Here is a 23,596-nt window from a genome sequence, read left to right as displayed (position 1 = left end):
TGCATTTTGGGACAGAATGCAGGCCTGTACCTCAATTAGGTCGACACTTTTTTCCTAAAATCCCCATTTAGAACAAAAAATAAGGAAAATTGGGTCATTCGTCTTTGAAATCATGTGCTTATTTTTTGATGGTTGTTTGTAAGGCAGGAAAATGATTAGGAGCTAGTCCCCATATTTATAATACATTTCTATTCTGTAATATGTTTGGTGGGTAGAGACCATGGTCTTTTTTTTTTTTGCTTTTAAAAGAATGTGGAAGGTGGTGAAATACATTCTGATTGATTCATTCATTTTTTAAGTGTCATAGCTCAATGTTCTTTAGCCTTTGTTTTTCTTATTTTCTTATTTTTTTTAGCCTTTGTTTTTGTTTGGTTTTGGTTTTGATCCCTTTAAATGGAAGTTGGAAGTATATAATACATCTGTATGGGGAAGGTATATATTAACACCACAGAGGCTCTGCTAAGTGATGATAAAAGACTTAGATGATAGCATTAATTTTTCACACAAATAGTCTGTTTTCTCACACCACCTCTACCACTCCACGTGGATTTTTATGGCACACATATCTGTGGGTAGTACACACCCCACCTGCAAGCTACTTATAGGTTATATGATTGGAATCAGAGATTGATGAACACAACTTGATCCTTTCTTGTTGTAGTCCTAAAAAACTTGCCGAAGAGGCCCTGGTATCTTTCTTAAATAATTATTATTTCCATTGGCTCAGCAATGATGAGCTCCTTAAGTAGAAATATGAAGGGAAAAGAATATAGTAACCCATCTATATAATGAGATTTCTGTTATAGTTTTAATAGGATCTGTTTTATGGACAGGTGTATAAGTTCAATGATGAAAAGAGCTAAGTGTTCTATTGCATAGTCAATCAACAAAACTTTTGATCACTGGGCCCCAAAATCTCAAATTTCTAACTTTTCCTCAAAAATGTAATATATTTAAAAGCCACTTTACTTTATTAGGATTCTAAAGAAGCCGTTAAAATACCCAAAGCTACCACTAAACATGTCTCTCTAGTTTTAGACACCAAAATCTAGATTTTTTAAAAAAAGCTTTGTCGAGATTCCTAATTATCTATGTACCTGCTTTGGTAAGAAATACTTCAATGTGACATATTTACTTTATATTCTCATTCAAAATGACACGACTGTGTTAATAGGTACTTAACCAATAATTGAACCCATTATTCACAGTTGAGTAGGCATGGTGTGTAATTAGGATTCTTTTAAAGGGACTTCCATGGCTAAAAATAATTTGGTTTTAATGGCTTTTAACATTACATATTAACACACACACACACACACACACACACACACACACACAATTTCCAATTAATGGTAAATGAATCAAAAAGTAACCTGAAGTTAAAAATATTTGGATAAGAGTAGAATTAAAAAACTCTATGTTTATACTTAATAGATATTCCCTCATTAGCAAAACTTTGTACATAACTCCTTCACATTTGTCATATAACAGTGGAAATTGTCTTACCTCTAAACCACATGCACCTAGCCCATAGCTACATAACTCCTTGTAGTAGTCCAAATATTATGCCAATTAAATACACTCCTATCCACATTTAGAAAAGAAGAACCCAGCTCTAGTTAGCCCCATCTTAAAAATAAATAGCAAAATAAATTTGAACTAAAAAATAATTGTATAGCTGTTTAAAATCATGTAATAGTCTAGTTTCCTTTCATTGTTCAATTATAGAATTTGGGGAGTTGGTTTATATCATAAACGTAATCTTGGCATAGAATCTAGGATTTGCTATTAGTTGTAGAGAACACAAGGTAGATAAATACTCTGCCATTTTCTAGTGACTGCAGTTTCTAATTCCTTCTCATTTTGTATAAATGAAGCTTATCGAAATATATATATATAATATTATATATATGTATATACCAGGGTTTCAGAACCTCAGCACTCATGATGTTTTTGGCAAGATATTTCCAAAAATATCTCCAGACATTGCAAAATCATGCCTGGTTTGAGAATCACTGAAATATGCACATATACAAATACTTTTCATTTTAATAATTTGGATACATATGGCATTAGTAGAACTTTTTGCATCAAGTAAATTACAGATCTCTTCTTTGAGGGTATGAAGAGATGCATAAATGCACTATATGTGAGCTGAACCATGGTTTTGAAACCAAACTACCTCTTGCAAGAGCAAGTTTTCACCAAAATTTTGGGATGCTCCATTTTTATTAGTAATCTCAAAATAACACTAAGTACTTTTTGATTTGGAGTTTTGTCCTTTTGTTATTCTTTCACCAAATATTTATGAAGTGTATATGATATGCTTCATACTATAGACAGCATCGTAGACACTAAATAGACAGTGGAGAACAAAGCAAACAGGGTTTCAACCCTTTTAGAATGAACGAACAGTCTAAATCAGAAATGATGGTAAATGTTAACCGTTTTTAATGTAACTGACAAAATTAGTAGTTCTGACATATAAAATTAATTTACAAAAACTGTTTTGTGTGCACATGCAACTTCTATGGAAAAGGTTTACAAAAGTTGTGTAAACATAATCTTTGCCCTCTTGGAAAGTATAGCATTGAAAGAAGCAATTAGAGAATAACAAATAAGAGGAAGGCATTGAGTACTAAGATGGAGTTCTGTGACAGTGTGGCTTCTGGCTTACCATGGTTATCCATCATTTCCCATAACTCTAGCATTTGTCAGAGATCATTGCAAAATACTTGCAAAGTTGAAGGCTACCACCATTGCCACAGTTTTTTTGATTTCAAGCAAATTTTTTTAGTCAACATTTTTTCCAGCCTGCAAGTCAGTTGGAAATGTTTCAAGGTAGATGAGGATTAATGATCATTTCTAAGAAGTAGGGACATTTCTTGCCCTTTTTTTCTCTACCTACAGTAGTCCTTAAATCTTCTTAAACCCTTCCCCAGGCCCCCCAAAATACTATGCTGACATCAACAAATAAAAGTGATTAAACATCTCTACATATAATAACAGGACAAAGAATGCTGCATACTAATATCGCAGGACACAGCATTTGGGTAGCCATCCCCAAGTTAAATTAAATACCACTTTGCCGTTCATATTATGAATCTACTGTTGTATTGAGAAATCATGTACACTAACTTGCTTACTTGATAAAGCTCATATCATTCTCTGCACTTTATTTTACATGTGCTAAAAATAGTTTGTTATACACAAATTCATCTAGATATTTATTCTAGAAATATTAAAAACTGACAGAGTGGCAAAAATCAGACAGATGAAAAAAGAAGAAGAATGAATTAAAACCACATTGTTGAATGTCATGTTGAATGATTACTACTAAAAAGTCCGGTATAATTTTGCATAAATCACTGGAAGTAATATAATACAGAGTACGAACACTTACTTAGGGCATTTAGATAAGAGAAGAGAGGAAAAGAAGGGGGGGCCATATCCTTTTCTTATATAATCCAAATTATTACTTTTTTATTTTTATTTTTTTAGTTGGAGTCTTACTCTGTCACCCAGGCTAGAAAGTACAATGGTATGCTCACAGCCACCGCAGCCTCAACCTGCTGGGCTTAGGCGATCCTTATGCTTCAACCTTCCAAGCAGCTGGAACTACAGGCACATGCTATCACACCCGGCTTGCTTATTTATTTATTTATTTATTTAGATTTATTGTAGATACGCGGTCTCACCAAGTTGTCCAGGCTGGTCTTGAACCCCTGGACTCAGGCCAACCTCTCGCCTCAGCCTCCCAAAGTGCGGAGATTACAGGCTTGAGCTACTGCGCCCAGCATCCAAATTATTTTCTTACTTTTTATTTTTACATTCCTATAATTTCAAATACAAGGTTACTAAGATTCCAAATAGGAAAGATTCTCAAATGTGTTATAACACAAGCCAAACTGGAAGCATGTCAGGTCATTAGGGTTAGGGTGAATTATTCACATAATCTCCTAGTTCAGCTCATCAAATATGCAGGCTTAGCTTCTTTGAGTTTTTTAAATAAGATATAACATATAACATTATTATTATATGAAGGTCCATTTCCTGTATCAAGACTGTATTAAGACAAATAATCGAGAAATAGCGTAAATAAAATAAAAATCAATTGTTTACCTCTAAGAATCGTAACATTGGCTTCTATATTAGCAGTTTATAGACAGAGCATACTTCTCAAGCGATCAGGTATTTCAGAATCACCTGAAGAGCTTGTTAAACCAGATTTCAGAGCCTGAATTCCAGAGAGTCTATCTTGGTCTGTGCTGCTGTTGATCCACAGACCATCATTGGCGTGACGACGTCCTAGAATGCTCTCACAAGGATAGTAATACAGTTAATCATTACTGTAGTTCATCTTCTGGCATTACTGTAGGTACTAAGCCAGCTATGTGTGCTCTTCATAGGAGAGAGGCTACGCATTACCCTGGATTTGCCAGTGGTTCTATATTTCAGTTGAGAAATTAAAATACTGATAAACTCTGAGAATTAAATTTTTAAAAATATTGGCAGTAGGTTAACAAACAGATGCTTTTCTGACCTCAGGTCAGCTATATTTACACCACACATGATGATTTTTGGAAAGTATACTCAAGTTACTATTGAAATTGTTCATTTCAGAATGAGGGCAGCCAGATCCTCCCTTTGTGTCTTGAGTGGGAGCAGCTTTGTTTTGTAAAGGCAGTGGCTAAAGTGGACCAGACATTCCCGTCAGCTGTTTGGTCATTGCGTTTCTTAGTGGAATTACAGCATGCTACAATATTTTTCTTTGCAGCTTAAACATTGAGGAAACCCACACATTCAGAGATGCTAAAATGAAAAATCTGTTTCCTCTTACTTTGCCATTTGCCAAGTGAACTCTGTCAGACAGCACATTCTATACATTTCAAGTAAACACAATTACACTTCATGTGTTAGCAACATCCGTCATAAAACACTCAATTTATGACTTAAATGCATTGAATAGGAATGGATCTAACAATGTATTAAATGAGGCATAGTTATGGTTGAGGGTGCTGATTTTGCCTCAACAACTAAGGTTTTTCTTTTCGTCCTTCCTTTATTTATTTATTTTTGTCATACTCAATACAAAGGAGATTCTGCAATTGCTGGTAAGCAAAGTAGTTGACAAACAGCATTCTTTGTTGTAGGTAACCAACACCTAAAACTCTCTAAGTTGTCTGTCCCGGCTAAAGTGTCATCATGAAAATTCATTTCTCAAAGGTGTTCGTGTCAGTTATTTCCAGTTTACACATTGGTTGTGCATTTCTTTCATTCTCTTACGATTTTTAAAAAATGTGTTATTAATAATTTGTGAAAATTTTTTATTCACTGAACATTTTTTACTGAATATGAATAAGAATTTGTCCTCATCCCCAAATCCTTATTTTTATCTGTTCACATATTTGCAATAACGGTCCTGCTTAGGAAAGGGATATTTTCCTCACATTGTTTTCTACTCTGTTCCTAGTGCTGCTATTTACAATTCAAAATTATGACAAATCCCTTCTTACTCTTCTCATTGAATGTCAGGTTTCGGGTTTATACACAGAAGCAGCACAAACTCTGTGACATCTGTAATCAGATGTGTCCCCAAACACTGCTTTCAATGAGAAGATTCTCAAAGAGACAGTCCTTCCTAAATTAATTCCAAGTGCAGGCATTCAATCCTTCTAATCTTATCATGCATGAATTTTGATTGATCTGTCTTGTGCTCACCTACTTTATTTGCATATTGTCTTCCCACAAAAAAAACTACCTCATAGACCTCTAGGGAATGACACAACCTGCAGAGTATTGAGAAGAATTTCATCTCATCAGACACAATTTGGTCCTTATTTCTGATTTACATGAATGATCCTTTATGTGGCTAGAGCAGGCTCCTCAGAGTTGAGGGATTTCCAGGATGGTGACAATTTTGCTGCATGTTGGAATGTCTAGGGAAAAATATTCTCAAAAGTGTGGCCTAATTCTCAAGTTCAAGAAGAGAATCAAAGTCTGGCACCTGCGAAGGATTAGAATGTTGTCATAGTATCACTTTTTGATTGAAAAACATGCTTCAGGACTTTCATCTTAACTCTGAGGTTATTGTATAATTTTTCTTTATTTTTTATTTTATTTATTTTTTTTGAGTTGGAGTCTCACTCTGTCGCCCAGATTGGAGTGCAGTGGCCACTCCCGGCCACCGCAGCCTCGAACTGCTGGGCTCCAGCAATCCTTCCACCTCAGCCTTCCGAGTAGCCAGAATTACAGGCGTGCGCTACCACACCCGGCTGATTTTTTGATTTATTCTAGAGATGAGGTCTCGCTGCCCAGGCGGGTCTCAAGACCGCAGGCTCAGGCAATCCACTCACCTCTCAGCCTTATTCTATAATCTTTCTACAAGTGATTTAAGAAGAACTCTAGTTCTTCTTAAAGTATTTACTCCTGATCTGGCACAATAAATACCTGAAATTAAGTATTTTTTAAAAAAGGAAAAAATAAAGATGTTTTTGTTAAAAAGACTCAGACAACAGAAAGAAAAGTAATATGTTACGAGCTGAATTATAATTAAGTAAAAGTATATTTTATCATGTGTCTCATTTAAGTAGCATCCTGGTGAATGACAATTCACAGAAGCATCAAGAAATTCAGACTCCATGCATAACTATGTGTATTTGAAAGTTACAGACCTATAAGATAACATATATGTTTTCTGATTAGTTTCTGTTCAAAAGTTCAAATATCTTTGTGAACCAACTTGGCTCTATATACCGAGTATTTACAAATATTTGACTCAAGTTCTATTCTCTCTCAAGATTAATAGGGAGGAACCATGGGGTAGGTTGAGTGGTAGCCTGATCTTTTAATAGAGACAGTCAGGAAGTTGGACTTGGATAATACCAGGAGGAATTGATCAACCTGAGCAAAAGCATTTTAGGAAACATTTGCTTGTGAATAATTAGTTCGAGTGCTGAGATCTTGCCATCTGTATGCATCTGTCCTACTTTTATTACTTCATGATGTTTACTTACCTGGAAAAAAAGTCACAGTGAGAAAAATAATGGTTTGGGGAAATAATTTATTCAGATACATCATCATTTTATTACAACTAGGTTTTTAAGTCGATTGCTATATCACGAGCTTCTGCTTTTATCATAATCTTTGAAGTAAACTTTGGAATTATATAATTTCATAGATCCCATTCAACCCTAGTTTTTAAATTTTGTTTTTTAAAAAATGTTGTTCCACTCTCAAAGTTAGTTAATTAAGGGAGAGTCTACTACTTTTAACTTTAATTAAAATTAATTTTAATTAAGGGTAGAGAAAGAGAAATGGAAGGATAATATGACGCGACTCCATTCTTCCCTGACATATAACATTTTGTATATGAATGGAAGCTTTAAAACAATGCCTACTATATCAATTATAATAAATCAAAAAATATATTATAGAAGTATACCTTCCCTAACATCTGGGTTTTTAAAAAAAACCCTTAATATTTTTGCTTTTTAAACAATTTTGGTTTATGGATGAATGTAAAAATTTGACCAGCTTTAACTGGGTTCAGTATTCTTCTGTCTTGTGTCAATAGCATGAATAAATAGAAAATAGGTCGTCAGGAGAAAAACAAATAAGAAATGATAACTTTGATTTTTAGATAATCAATGTTAGATTTTAATATATCCATCAAAGAGATCTAGTCAAGAAACTCATCTAGACCCAGCATTATATCTCCAGTGGTAAACAGTATTGGTGTTATCAAGAATTATCTATATAAATCACGGATAAATGGCATATACCAAGGATTCAATATCAAGAAAATTAGAGAATTTTCATTAATGACCATATTTTTCAAAGAAGTTTAATATTTAGAACAGTGAGATAAAGGATATACATGATTTTTAAAAATATATTCTACATCAAATGTTGAAGAGGTAAATGACAGATATTTTAGCCACATCACAGATAAATTACACCAAAAGAAAGGAAACTTTTAATGCCATATATTTAGACAAGCACAAAATGATGTGAATGAACATAAAAATAATATACAGTTGAATTTAGCCTTTTCAGTAAAAAAGGTGAAAACATTTGATTAACATGATTTGCTGTGTGTGTGTGTGTGTGTGTGTGTGTGTGTGTGTGTGTGTGTGTGTTTAAAGTTCCCTTTCTGGTAGAACTTGTTTTCAAATGGACACTGTATGTGCTTGTAGGGTGCTGTGATTACACCAACGATGGACCATCCTATGTCAATGCAGCCAGCCAACATGATGGGTCCCCTGACACAGCAGATGAATCACCTTTCGTTGGGCACAACAGGAACGGTGAGTTGAAGAGTTTGTTTTGTTTTGTTTTCTTGGACTTTTCTGATAAGATGCAACATTCTCTATTTTCACTGACAATACCAGCAAAACAGCTTCTGTGCTATCACCCAACACATCTTTCAGGTTCCAGTAAGAATAACCTGCCTTCTGTATGCATCCTCAATTCCAGGGCACGTCTACGCACATTGACAAGGCTGAAGTTCTACTGTGTCACATTTACATTTCAGTTACTTCTTGTTTTTTATGACACAACATAGCAGGTATATGCCTGTTTTGGGAAAGGTGTCCTTTTCCGTGCACCTGCAAATCTAGACCCTGTGATTTAATAGCCTCAGCCTGGTTTTCTTTTCCCGGTCATTCCCAGGTTATGCACAGTGAAGGGCCAACTCTATGACTGATACAAAGGACTTTTGACTCACTGTCAATGCTTAAACTAATTAAAAAGTATTTGAGAACCTAGTGTAATTGAAGTTTTTAAAATTTCTCTTTTGGATATGTTAACATAGGTGATGTTGAAAAGAAGGAAGGGAGTCTAATGTGCCTGATCTTTTCTTAAGGGTTGGGATATTTTTATTAGTCATCTTTCTCCTTGAGGAACAAAAGTGTATTGAAAAGCCCCTATTGCAGTCTTGATCTTGTATCAATGGGGCATTTTAAATCATGGGCAAAACTTTATGTTTGATTATTAAAAAGATAATTCTCCAGAAGTTCAAGGAAGCCAATGTCTAACACAATCTAGATTTTTGGAAGTTTGTTAATTACCATTGCAGAGAACAATGAAAACATCAAAGCCAACATCCCCTGTGACACTATTGGTAATAGTTCTATTTTTTGGTAAATGTTGGTGCAGATGAGCTTGTCATTTTTTAAAATGTAGAAAAGCAATATATTTTCTTCTGAATGAGGCAGCTTAAATACGGTAGAAAGAGCATAGGACATAGAGTCAGAAATTTTATATCCAAAGATTGATTGAGCTCTATTGTTTTTACCAGTTTTAGAGAAAATAATATTTCCAGTCTCAATTTCGTCTTTATCTAGTGAGATTATGGAACTTAATTATACATGAGGCCCCTTCAAATATATGCTTCTATCTATATTTTTAAACCTATATGTCTCATAGCCACCACCTCTGTAATTCTTCACAGTTCTGCTGACTTCATCTCCAAATATCTATGTACATGCTGCATGCTAGCTACGTATCAGGAATTTTACCTTATAGACATGGCTTACTTGCCAAATAGATGTTGTTGACTCATAGGCTTTTTGGAATATAAGAAGTTTCAGACAAGTCCACTGAGGCCTCACTAATCTGTCCTAAATAGGAAGAAATTCAATAAACTTTAATGGAAAGAATCACACTGTTTCAATAAAAACTATTTTAGTTTGATTAGCATAAATAAAGTACCTGACTCTAAGGCCTCAGGTGCAAAATGTGTAAAAAGCAGCTGATGATATCTTACCTGTCTGAATGCCGGGCTGGATCGAAAGAGTTCTTGGATTTCTGACCTAGACTTTTAGAAGTCATGTATAAGATACATGACTCAATATACCCTGCGGTACAGCTAATTTTCACCAGGGAGATAAAATTTGAAGATAATATTTTATTGCTTTTAGCAATGTGTAAGGTTTATTTGTAGTCACTTTGTGTATCACCAATAAGCAGGCCCCAAGAATAGTATTGGGAAGCTTGAAGTTTCTCATTTTTCCACTATAGGGTTCCCTGAATATCAGTCTTCATTGTCCTTCAGTGGTTATAAATCCTGAATGAGTGAAGTAATGCAATTTTACTGTATTGAATGACAATCTGAAATCTGATCAAAGAAGTAGTCGTAATGTAAAGCATCAAAAGAAACACTGTAGATGTTACTCATTTGAATCAAAAGTAAAGCCAGCTGATTGCTCAAGCTCAAGTTTGCAAATAAGTAAAAATATAAGAACTAGTTAACTGAGTATATGACTGAATCCTTTAGAGAATTAAAAAATAAGGTAAAATTCATAGAACAGATTTAGAATTATAATAGTTATTGACTCAATAACATATATTATGATTTTGCATTTGAACATTTTCAGCAAGAACACATACGGGACCAAGACTTTTACCCAGCTGGTAATAGCCAAATAATTTAATAATGACATATACCCCTCCCTTTCTTAGAGAGTAAAAGTTTTTAGCATGTGGCTTATTTTCAACTCCAAATTTGCTCTAGCTTTTTTCCTTTTATCCCTTTACATTTGTACTAAATAATACTTAGCTGCATTATAAGGTTTGTATAACACGATGTTGGGGGAAAGTTTAAAATTTAATAAGCTTCTGGGGAGGCAGATAGAAAATAGTATTACTTTGTTGATTCATTTAACAGAATATCATTAAATGTGGTTAGAGTCCAGAATACTGTTATATTTTTTTCTTATATTGTCATTCTAATATTTTGATATGCCACCATAGATTTGTTTTATCTGAATTTATGATTAGGATTTGGAGTGGCTGTTATATAGTTGAGGTTTATTTCTTAAATCAGATTTCCCCACCTTATTGCATCTTTCCAAGATTTCTATTGATGAGAAGGCAGCCTGATGTCATGGAAACACCAGCTGGCTTTGTAATCAGACTTGAGTTCAAGGCCTGGCTTTACCCATTATTAGCTATGCAGGTTATTAATCTCTTGGAACTTTGGCTTCCCCTTTTACAAAGCAAGAAAAACAATCCTTACATCCCAGGGATGTTGTGAGTGTTAAACGAAATGATATATGTAGCATACCTAATCGAGTATGTGACACCCATTAGGTGCTTATCAAATGAACTGCTCTCAGCCTCTATCTCCAGTGGCTTCTAAGTTGTGGGAGTTCAGTGTGGGTTCCCATAAGGGATGTAGCATCCTGTCAGATCTACAGGATAACTCACTAGCCTACTCTGTTTCACTAGATGTAAATTATTTCTTTAAAATCTCCACTTCTTTAGCTGCTCACATACTCTTCCAGGATTGCAAACTCAACTTTTGAGTTGACCGAGTGCAAGTAAAAAACCTTAGAAATATACAATTTTTAAAATATTTGCCTAGATCATAAACACAATCATCTTGTATAAATATATATATATATATATATATAATATTGGAGATTATATTTTAGAGATATTTTCAATGCAGTAATATTACTATCTCTGCCTGAGTTTTGGGCAAACAGTAATGAGAGGTGGTGCCTTTAGCAGCCTGGTTATGGAAGCCTTGTCTAGACAGATCAGCCTCTACTCAACTCCAGACAGCTGGTACCACATAGGCATACAGACCCAGGGTGGTCTCGTCTTCTAGTTTTTGAAGATGAACTAAATATTTAAATTTGATGTGAAATTTCCCTATATTTGAATATTGAGCCCAGTTTGTCCTAAGAGCTCCCAGTTTGTGACTCCTGCCCAAGTTTTTCCTGCTTCTCCTCCAAACTGTCTGGCCACTCCTTCTTTTCCTTCACAGGCTGCAATGCCAGGGTTTCATTTTTAACGGACTTGTTCCATATGATTTTCCTAAGCAATCTCATCCACTTTCATGGTTTTAAACCCTGCCTTCCATGCTGAAAACGCCTATATCTGAGTCCCCAGTGCTAACCTCATCTTAGAATTTTAGACTCACTATAAATCTCCCTTAGACATCTCAAAGTCAGCATGACCCAAACTAATCTCATGAGCGTCCCTGAGCTTCCTTCCAGCTGAAACCTCTTCCTCTTGTATAAGCCTGCTTCCTGTTTCCTTTCAAGCTAACGCCATAACCATTTATTTGCCCCCTAGCCAAACCATACACCTAGGACTCAGTCAGGACTCTTTCTTTCTCCCTCACCACCATATACAACTATGTTTCAAGTCCCACCAATTTTGTCTCATAGACATTAGTCAAATACATCCCTTCTTCCACGTTTCTAGAGTCTCTGCCCTGGGCCTTGTTTGATTAATTGTAATAGTCTCCTAACTCCTCTTCCTGCTTTTGGTCTCAGTTTGTTCCAACTCATTCTCTACCATGTTGTCACAGCTAATCAATCTAAAACTGTCTGAGTGTATCTCTCTCCTACTTGGAACTTTTCAGAGGCTTTCAGATATCTCAGCTCACTGAAATTCTGCAAAACATGATGTGAGCAGTGGCCAAGTCAAGATGAAGGTAGAAACCTAAACTCTGGAAACATAAGTTCCAAGGGCCGAGCACAGAGAGAGCCAATGACTAATCTAGAACAGACAGTGACCAGGACGATGGGTAATGGAGCTAGATTAGAAGTCTCCATTTTTAGAAGGGGACCTTAGGTCGTAGGCTAAATCCCATTCTCTTTCTTATGGTCCCCGGCTAAAGGAATTGCATTTAGCCAAAGCCTCTTCTTCCTCTTTGTGAAAGCAGATGCATTTGGTTCCTCTGGCTCCAAATTTTGAAATGGATTTCATGTAATTTTTTGTTTTGTTTTGTTTTTTTGAGTTGGAGTCTCGCTCTGTTGCCCAGGCTGGAGTGCAGTGGCACACTCACAGCCACCGCAGCCTTGACCTGCTGGACTCAGGCAATCCTTCTGCCTCAGCCTTCCAAGTAGCTGGAACTACAGGTGTGAACTCAGACTTCCAAGTAGCTGGAACTACCACATCCAGCTAATTTTTTGATTTATTGTGGAGATGAGATCTCACCAAATTGCCCAGGCTGGTCTCAAAACCCCGAACTCAGGCAATCCTCTTGCCTCAACTTCCAAAGTACTGGGATTACAGGCTTGGATTCCATGTAATTTAATTAACCTTTCTCCAGATTTACCACCATAAATGCTTATTGTTTAATTCTCTAACTATTTTTAAGTTAGGCAGAATCTGCAGGCTCAAAAAATAAATGCATTTTATGCAAGCAATGTAACCGTTTTATTCCTGGGCTCTGCTGACCTTGAAGGATTTTTCTAGCTTTTCTGCTTTTGTTTACTTTTTGTCACAGAATTCCCTTGTTGGAATCAAAGCTCCATTATCCATAATTTCTTATCACTGTATTGTAAGCTCTAGCAGAAAACCACTGGAGATTTTACTGTGTTATGAGAACCTCCAAATTGCATGACAATCTTGTTTTACAAGTTTCTTATCTCCTTTTCATTTGTTCAGTTGCTGGTCATGAGTGGCTTACAATGTCACCAGAATCTGTTGAAAGAAATAAAAAGTTTTTGTTCTGCAGACTCCTTATCTGCAGTTTAGTTTGTGTTCTCCAAGCCACTGGTGATTTGTGACATCATGGGATTCCCACGGTGTAACCATAGCCACTCACAAAAATAACCTTGAAATTGGACTCCATTTGTTCAAAACAGCAGTCTAGCATTTTCCAGTCACCATTCCTTTGCTGCTCTGAAATTCTGATGGTATTAGGTGAAAATCCTGAATTATTCACTTTGCTTAGAGATTATATTTTTTTCCACTTTTAGTTATTAATTACTAAGATTCTGACTCAGGGAATAGTATCATAAATGGTGATGAGTATATCCCCTAAAATGGTTTTTTAGGAAAAAAAAATCAATTTTGAAAACACTCAAATATAAAAAAGAAAATACAGTTTTAAAAAATTGGTTTAGTCTTCTTATAAAATAAAAGACCTTCAAAGGTAGTCTTACAATAGATACAATAAACAAGTAGGCATTAGGTAAAAGTCTAGCATTAGAAAACAGATTATATACAAATATTAAACTTTTGCTCTTTAGAAAAATGCATTCTAAGCTCAAATAAATTAGCAATATCATATCAAATCCCCAATAGACAGAATGCTGAAGAATATGACAAACAAGCAGTTGATAAAAGGTAAACTAGAATACTGAAGAACATATGAAAAAATCATAATCAAAGAAAAAGACATGCTAACTGAAACACGCATATCCATGCGAGTGCTCACACACATTTCATCAAATAAAGCTATCAAAATACAGTATGCTGCGGATGATGGTGTAGTGAAATAAGCATTCTTAACCACCGATTGCTTGATTATAGGAGTCTAAATTTGTATCAGTATCAGTTGGATAGCAAGGTAGGCAGTCAAAACCCTTCAAAATATTTGTTCTTACTGACCAAGCAGTTGTAGTTTTAGCCTATGGAAATATTCTAAAATAACAGAAATGTCTTTGTACCTCAAAAATAGTTGACACAATGTTCTTTATAATGTCTAAAAAAAAGAATAACTAAATAAATCATAATGTATTCAAAAACCAGTGTAATACAGCATGAAATCTTAAGAGCATAAAATAATTAGAAAAAGAATTATTTATTATGTTAAGTCAAAAAAGTTAGATGTAAATTTGCATGTGTGGAGTACAATATTGATTGTGAAAAAATTACTTCTACAATAATGCTATAGAAAAAGACAAAACAAGTGTGGCTATTTCTGGGTGATGGGATTAGGATTGATAGCTGCTTTAATCGTTATACTTTTTTACATTCAACAACAAACCTTATTTGCTTTTATTATTTATTGTGTTATAAACATATTCTTGGAAAATGACTAGTGGTATGGTCCAAAAATTAATTTATTTTTGGTATGGAGTGGTAATGTGTGATTGTAGTTTTTTAAAAAGTACGAGGAATTACAGCCTCTATCAATAAAAACATTTGGAGACACTTTTAAAGTGATTCTACTTATTCTAAATTGGGGAGTTATAATCAACTCGTTAGTTCATGTACCTGTTGTGAGAAACAAAATAACTCATGAGCCTGGTTTATTTGCATTTGAATCTTTTGATCATGTTTGCTTTTGTTGCTCAGAGTATCTTGCAGTGTTCAAGTTCTGATCTGCCTTCTCATATGCCATTTGCTCACAAGAGAGTGATTAACATCGTCCTTTTGTAGCAAGGATACGAAAGAGATAAATTTGTGATAGTCCAAAAAGGCGGAAAAACAAAGTTTGGGATTTTAGCTTTTAAAATGGAACAAAGGTCATCCAAATGGAATAAGGTCACACAAGAGGCATCTGTTTAACCACGTGTTGGCAGTTTATTTGGGTGTACACAGTACCAGATCCCTTTTACACAGTAGACCTCTCCAACAGGAGTTGGGGTGAAATTAGAAATTTCCAGTTTTTGAAGGAGGGGCCTAAAGCCATAGGCCACATCCCACTCTCCTTTCTAAGATTCCTGGCCAAGGAAATTGTATTGACCCCAAACCTCTTTCTCATCTTCACAAAAGCAAATAATATATTTTGTCCCATGTAAGCCTCAAATTGAAAATGACTGCCACGTAGTTTAATTAGGCTTTCTCTGGAATTCAGCACCTCCAATGTTAGGGTATTTGGGATAAAGACAATAACCACCAGTTCAATAGATCCCGTTCTGTGTATACCTGCTCCCACAATTCCAGCACATAAAGCTATTTGGCCTTGAGCCGAAAGTACCGTCTACTCTGCCTTACCAATCACCAGTAGGATCGGCCTGGATGAGAAATAACAAAATTCTTTGGCTTCAAAGTGCATTAGCCTCCGTAGAGTATGAGAATGTACAAATTTTTAATTTATCCCTTTTAAATTTTAGTTCTTTCTTTTGTTCTCCAGGACTTTGTATCATATCATGCACTGGGCCCCCTCCAGATGGGATGCCTTGTAGAACTCTTGTGTCAGCCAGAGAGGGTAAACAGTTTACATTGATTCCCTGAGGGAGGGACCAAACAGACTGTGGGAGATGACCACGTTCTGGGACAAACTGTACTGTCCCAACAGGTCTTACTGGACCTAACAACATGTATAGGATGGTGGTGATGGGAACTGCGGTATCAACTGTAAACTAGAGGTCATAATACCTTGACTGCTCGAAGGCAGGGGGCTTAGGCAACCACACAACACACAAGGAGTCCTTCCGAGTGTTAGAGCTAAGATTCTATTTTTATTTTCTTTTGTACTTCATTGCATTCTTTCTCATGCTCTTTTCATTCAAAGATTCAATCCCAAGACAGGATTATGATACTTCACCAGCTGTTGTGTCAGGTAGGAAAATTCTAATTCCTTTAAGACTGGATTGGAGGGGAGAGACGGAGCTTGCCTGGTTTTCTCCAGAACTCTTTAAAGCAGTGATTCTCAACAGAGGTGGGTGCAGGAAATTTGAATTTCAGTAGGGAAGGGAGCATGTTGTAGTTTAGAAAAGTAGTACAATTCAGTTTTGTGTCTGGAAAATACATGTGTTGCATTTTTAATTAAAAAGAAAAGCTCGTAGGCACTTTGTCTAGCAAGGATACACAGAAGATAGAGTCTATGTTCTGTGTGTCAGGGATTCTCAGTGTTAGACAAAGTCATCAGAATTTCTGGAAAGTGGGAGCAGAATTTTATGTTTAGCAAAAGAGGGCACAAATTAATTTTAAAAATAGTTTGAGAAGCACTGCTTTAGAGACCAGAATTCTTTTGAAATTGACAAATCATCCCATTTTGCTTGGTCAGCACCCAGCACAGGGTCTGACACATAGTAGGTGCTCAATATAATCGTTTGTTGAATGAATCAAAACTTCAAATTTGTTCCAAAAATGACATTTTAAGCACTGAAAGAGAAACTACCATTGTTCCATTGGTACAACAAAGGGGCAGAGGTTGATCTGAGAATATACTTGTGTCTTGAGGATTTTAATAAGCAATATTTAAGTTGTTTCATAAAGTTGAGTGGTGTAGTTCGTAACAGGGTATATGCATGTGAAGAAGTGAATTTTTATTTTGAAATTCACAGATCTTGTGCTTTCATTTTAATTGTGAATTTTGGTTTCTTGCAAAAAAAGGAAAATGGGCACAATTGATCATTTTTGTTGATTTTTTAAACAAAATAAAATACTGGCAATCTGAAGACCTTGAACTCTTTGATCTTTTGACATGTCTTATGGCAAGGACATAAAAAATACAAACCAAGAATGTATTGGAAAGACAGCAAGAAACAAAGGCCAGAAATAGACTGAAAGAGCACACGTGACAGTTAAGTCTGGCAACATGATGGTAACTTATAAGCAGGGAACAACTTGCTTTTGGCTACCCTGTTTGCTTGACCCAGCATCTGAAGGGTAATCATTTTCTAATGTCTTGTGGACTCATTTAGTTATGCTCATGGATGAATACTCATCTTGGAACTTCAATAAAGTATATCCCTTTGAGGAACAATGAGTTATCTTTCAGCTGTGAAGTCACTTTTGTCCTCTTTAAAATCTCTATTAATTGCCTCAAATTAAAATATCACTTATCTTTCCCCAAAGTGTATTACCTGTCTTATCTTAACGTGTCTGTTTCATTTGAAATATGAGACCTTTGGGAAAAGATTTTGTTTAATGTATACAGCTTCTACTTTGTTTAACACGTGGCATCTTTGTTTAACAAGAAGCATCTACTCCTGATAATTTACAGATATTATTAATAATAAAAGACACAAACTGGAACTTGCTTTCAATTTGATTTTACTTTCAAGACCATAATAATTTTTAAAAAGCGATAAAAACACCAAAAGTACTTGCTAGATATCAGTCATGGGTCAGGCGCTAGACGAATCAATTGAGGCAGAATATCTGGCTGAAATCTAGGCCCAGGAGTTCTGATCTTATTCCATAGACAGAAACCACTGACTGTTCTTGAGCAGATAAATGACTTCATAAAAGTAGTGCTTTAAAAAACTTGATCCAACAGTTTTGAATGTGCTTGAAGACAAAGAAACAGGAATCACATAGAACAATTAGAAAGCTCAAAGTTTTCAGCAGTGGAGTAAAAAGGAAGGGGCCAATCTAGAATATGAAAGAAATAACATTTTGGGGATTTTCATAGTTCTTTTCCCTTCATAAGCTTTTATTGGATTTCTTTGGTCTACCTCTAAATACATGTAGTAAATTTTCATGGATTTCTTTGGTCTACCTCTAAATACAAATGGATTTGCCTTTCTAAAATGTTTATTAATTGGCTAGCAGAATAACTTCAGTGACTTTTGCAAAATTGAATATCCTTTGATGAACTCTTGACCATATCAGGAAAGTAAAACAGCAGGAGTGTTGTTCTATCTTCTTCCCAAATCTTCCAATATAACAATATTGGACAACATAAATAATAAATAATCAATTCTTTGCCTGTGTAGGAGTCAACTAAGTTACTGTAATTTATTGGCATTCAAGATATCTTCTTGATAATTTACAGAGACATAACCCAATCTCATTTTATCCAATCAATATCTCAACATTTATTGAATAACTTCTAAGTGTTAGAAACTACACTCGAGTACTGGAGATACAAAGACCAATAGATCCTTGGTAAAGAAAAAAAAATCAAAGTCTAATGATGTTGTTATTTGTGATGTTCAATATATAAAATATGGAAAAACAAGAATCTAGAAAGATTTGAAATTCTCAAGAATCAAGCGAATTCTGAACTAGATTTGGAAGAATGCATAGGAGTTCACCAATTGGACAAGAGTGGGAAGGTATATTAGGCAAGTGGACAGGATGTGTATATTATTCAAGACGCGAAAAAGTACAGGGTGATTAGATGACAGTAATCCCTTGGTATTGTTGAAGGAAAATATCACTATGGTGTACACCAAAGCTAGGTCAGTATAAATGACTTGGGGTAATGACTCTTTCTTCTTTGGGTCAAATGCTCTTTTACTTATTTAAATAAAATTTATCAGAAACATATGTAGTAATTGTTGTGCTAGGTATTGGGGGTGCAACGTCCCCCTAAGAATTTAGGGCCTAGTTAGTAAGTTAGGTATAAACAGGCTATTACAACTTATAATACAATGTTACAAATGCTTCAATATGAACAGATATCATGATGTTTATATTTGTAAACTCTTTAATAAGATGCCCAAGTTCAGGACCTACTTGTGTCATTTACTAGTTATGGCTATTGTAGTTGGGAAAACTACTCCTCTGTATCAGATTACTCATCTAGGGAAATAATAATAATAATCTCATAAGGTTGTTATAAGAATCAGATGAGTTAAGATATATAACCTGTCAGAACAGATTGTGGCATAAAATCAGTACTCAAATGTTATAAGGCACAGCTATATTAATCATTATTGGTGCAAGATACTGAGGTGTTGCAAAGAAAGGATAGTTCACATCTAGGAGGAATGACGAGAGAAAAAGTCCTGGCAGAAGAAACCTCTAAACATAAACATAAAGACACTATGGAATTCACTAAGTAAAAAGGAAATTCACTAAGTAAAAAAAAAGTGGGAGGGGAGTGTTTCAGACCAAGGGGGCAGTATGTACAAAGGCTCATGGGAGCAGAGGATGGCAAATTCAGGGAACTGCAGATGGTTAAATAGGGCAAAAATGCATTTAGAGAGATGGGGAATAGAGAAAGTAAGCCTGGAGAAATAAACAAGCTGCAGCAATATCACCAGATACGGCAACTTCAACTCTATCTTGATGGCAATAGAAAGACATTTAAAATTTTAAAATTGGAGAGTGATATGTTCACTCTAGCTATAGGGAGGAGAAAACATCAGAGAGAGACAAAACTAGGAAAGGGAGAACAGAACTTAAGAATTCAAGCAAGAAATCATGATGGTATATACTCAAGTTGTATAGTGGGAATGGAGGGTTGGCATATTTGTGACATAGTAAGGAGGTAAAACACACAAGACTCGGTAATTGAGTGAATGTCAGGATAGAAGAGAGAGAAGAATTAAAGATAGCTTTTAAGTTCCTGGCAACTCAGTGGAAAAGTATCATAGAATCCTGAGGTATCATTTGTTAGAATCTGAACCACAGGAAAGAGAATCAGATTGGTTAGGAAAAAAGCTGAATTCAGCTTTGAACATGTTGAGTTGGAGGTGTCTGTGATGCATCCAAGTAGAGATGTTTAATAGATGTTTAAGCATGTATCTGAGCTCACAAGACATCTCTAGAGGTAGATTTCAGAGTTACTGTTATGAAATTAAGGCATGTCTCTCAGAAAACATGCTTCAAGTCAAGAGAAAAAGGCAGAACCTTGGAAATAAAGAATGGACCAAAAAAGGAGCCTACAATAAGATTGAAAAATAAAGCTTTCTACATAGAAGGAAAACAAAGATTATGAGGTATCAAAGAAGACAAAAATCAAGAAAATATTTCAAAAGACAGACCAGTCCAGTAATGAGCGTCTTGAAAAAAAGCTACTGGATTTAATTATACAGAGGTCACTAGTGAATTTGATGGTACAATTTTAGGGGTGGGAGGGCAAAGAGTGAATGTCATTTAAGAAAACGGATATAGCAAGTTCAGGAAACTCAGTGAATTTGACTTTGAAGAGGAGTAGAGGAGATAACAGAAAACAAATAAGAGAATGAAAATGATTGATTTGTTGATTTTTTTAAAGATGGGAAATATTTAATCATGATGGAAGAAGACAGGAGAGAGTTCTAAAGTTTGAAGATGTAATTCATAAAGGGGATGGCTAAAGGAACAACACTTTTGAGAAAGTAGACATCTTTCTTTAGAGGCATGAGAGTACAGGAAGAAGGGATGATGTATGTGGATATACTTTTTCAATGAGGAAGCTGAAGGATTTCACACAAGATAAATACTATTTGTTTTCATGTGATGTGCTGAGTGACTTCATCTTCTGAGAGGGAGGGGGTGATGGCTTGATAAGGACTTAGAGAAAACAGATTTGGAAAACTGTGGTATAAGAAGGCCAACTAATAATTCATGGAAATTTGAGAGGCAGAACTGGAGGTTAATCTGGGCTATAGACTATGGGTTTTTGTGATATAATCCATGAGGATGTTTGATTTTCTGCAGTCATAATCAGTAGCCAAGAAGGCAAACAGGTGAATTAATGGAAGGTTGCTGAGTGGAGTGAGAAAAATAGCAATGTACATTGATGAGGTTGGAAGAAAGTGTTGGAGTGGCAAACCATAGTTTTAAGAAAGAAAAGGAAAAAGGAGGCAGCAGGGGATGGGGGAGAAGAAACAAACAGAAAATAGAAAGACTGTAGGTTTCAGTAAGATGTACACAGAGGTCAGAAGTAAAATACTTAGATTTAAGATTTTGGATAGTGAACTCTTTCTTGGCAAAGTTCTAGTCATAAGAGCAGGTGATCGTGATGAAACTTGCAGTGGAAGTGACTAAAGTGAAGGAAGTCAAGCAATACGATCAGAAGGAACTGCTATTTAAGCGGGGATAATTTTGCATATCTGGGTCTTGTTATGTTTTTGCCATTAATAAATTATGCATAGCCTAGGGGATCATTTATTTAGGAAGACTCTGAGGTAAATACTTGAGCTTCTATAGTGAATACACTTTTAAAAATAATAATAATATTGGAAGAAAAGCTGAAACAGGAGTGGTGATGTCCAAAAGAAAGTGGCAGAAGTTTGAGCAACAGGGGAATCTCCAGTTGAAGACTGGAGTTACTTCTTCTTGCCTTTGCCTCTGCTGGATTCCACCCAATTCCCTTCAAAGTCAGAGGCCAGAAGGCTGAAACTACTGTCTACATGTTCACACAAAATCAGGAATCTGTCCTCTTTTTTAGTGTTTCTTTTCCATAGCAATCATAACTCCTTAAGAGATCCTCCTATTTTAAGAAACTGCTAGTGAAAAAGTTTTAAAGGAAGTGTAAAATATAATTTTATACATGATTGGATAATATGAAGCACATATGAAAAGGGCAGATTATTTATAGTCATTAAAAAAAAAATCTCAGTTTTGACCTTAAATTTCTTGAAGGGCATTGGCATGAAATCAAACAAAAGACTACTATCACCAGAGAACTCAAGTAGAGTCAAAAATGTATTCTCCTTTTTGAAGATGATTGGAGTTCAGAATCTGAACCTAGATTAGAAAAAAACAGAAAAATAAGAAAGAACCCTAGAACTTCCAGAACATATATTCATTCTCTGCCTTATCCTTTTACATACCAGCTAAAAATAGGTTGAAATAGTAAATGTTATTATTACAACTTCAAAACAAGTTTTCACAGAAAAAGTATACCTAAATTACTAAATACTAGTCAAATATGAAGTCTTTATATGTCATATTTGTAACCTTGGAGTTATGCTCTAAGAATAAAGTTCCTCCTATGGGTGCTTGCCCCAGTTAAGACAAAATTCACTGTTGAAAGCAGTATACTGTTTTTCACAATATTTTTGCTAGTCGGTACTACAAGTTTTCATGGACAGCCTCACTGATTTGGAGCCGGTGATGCTCAACCAAAGATTTGACTGACGCTTATGTTTATGCTGTTTCTTAGTGAGTGAGAATTATCTTAAAACTGTCCCATATCATCCGAGGTAGAGGAAAGGGGAGTGTATTAGCTACTTCAAAGAACAAAACCATTTTCCAACCTCTAAGCATCATTTGTTTTCATGGATACCATGAGGTAATTACAAATGATTTCCATCTCTTAATTAAAAATTAAGACCACTAGTACCTCCACACAAGCCACACATCAAAATCAGTTTCATTTCTTTGCTCAAATACTATGCATTTACATTGATCACAAAACTGCATTTCTTTAACTGTAGTAATCCATTAGTTATTTTTCTTTTTAATAAAGTCTTATAAGGGTGACTTTTCTCTTCTTACTATTCATTCATTTAACTAATATTTACAAAGTTCCTGCAGTGCTATAAGGAACCGGGGCCAGGTAGTATAGAATAGTAGATACATACTTTGCCCTCAATGAAGAATCTAATTACAAAGAACTGTCACATAACAAAGCACATGACAGATATCATAAGGAGTGGTCCATAGAGTAGGACTGTGTACGTGATATTTGTACAATTATTTGCCAAGTAGGCATGTGCAATGCTAAGTTATTGTGCTCCTGCTGGTGCATTATTGTGTTCACTAAATTATAAAAATTGAGTATTGTAAGGCTTTTCCTTTGGGACCACAGTTTTTTAATTGATGTATTCAAGTAGCTTATCCTAGAGGAAGCTTAAGCAAGTAGACAGTTCTGATATACAAACATCACTGTTATTTAGCCCAGTTTATTCTTTCAGGGAGCAGAATAGAAGGGTGCAAAACCTTATGCCTTCTCTTCTAATCCAGCAAGCTTTTTCTGGAAGGGTCCAGATAGTAAATATTTTAGGCTTTGGAAGGCATACAGTCTACATTGCAACCACTGATCTCTGCCATTGTAGCATGAGAGCAGTCACAAAGCAAATAAGAAAGCATGGCTATGATTCATTAAAGCTTTATTTAGAATAGTAGGCAGCAAGCTGGATTTAATCTGTGGGCTGTAGTTCGCCTACCCCTGCTCTAATCAATGTATGTTCATATGTATTCCAAATTAAATACTGTCACTGACATTCTTTATAATACAGATGAATTCCTTTCCTTTGAAATTTGCCTTTTCATGCTTTTTTATTTCATA

The 23,596-nt window shown here is 35.2% G+C and overlaps 1 protein-coding gene across 1 annotated transcript in view; it reads left to right on the top strand.

Annotated features, from left to right (window-relative positions):
• The window catches only part of RBMS3 (RNA binding motif single stranded interacting protein 3), a 454,630-nt gene that overhangs the window by 374,408 nt on the left and 56,626 nt on the right, over window positions 1-23,596 (top strand). The window contains exons 8-9 of the mRNA XM_021713015.1: window positions 8,199-8,309; window positions 16,211-16,258. Of these exons, the coding sequence (XP_021568690.1) occupies window positions 8,199-8,309; window positions 16,211-16,258 (159 nt within the window). The remainder of the gene's footprint in view (window positions 1-8,198; window positions 8,310-16,210; window positions 16,259-23,596) is intronic.

The sequence above is a fragment of the Carlito syrichta genome, unplaced genomic scaffold, assembly GCF_000164805.1.
Source record: "Carlito syrichta isolate Samal-C Ts95f unplaced genomic scaffold, Tarsius_syrichta-2.0.1 Scaffold303987, whole genome shotgun sequence".
Classification (NCBI taxonomy): domain Eukaryota; kingdom Metazoa; phylum Chordata; class Mammalia; order Primates; family Tarsiidae; genus Carlito; species Carlito syrichta.
The sequence above is the reverse complement of the archived record's forward strand: the minus strand, read 5'-3'. Positions and strand labels throughout refer to the sequence as shown.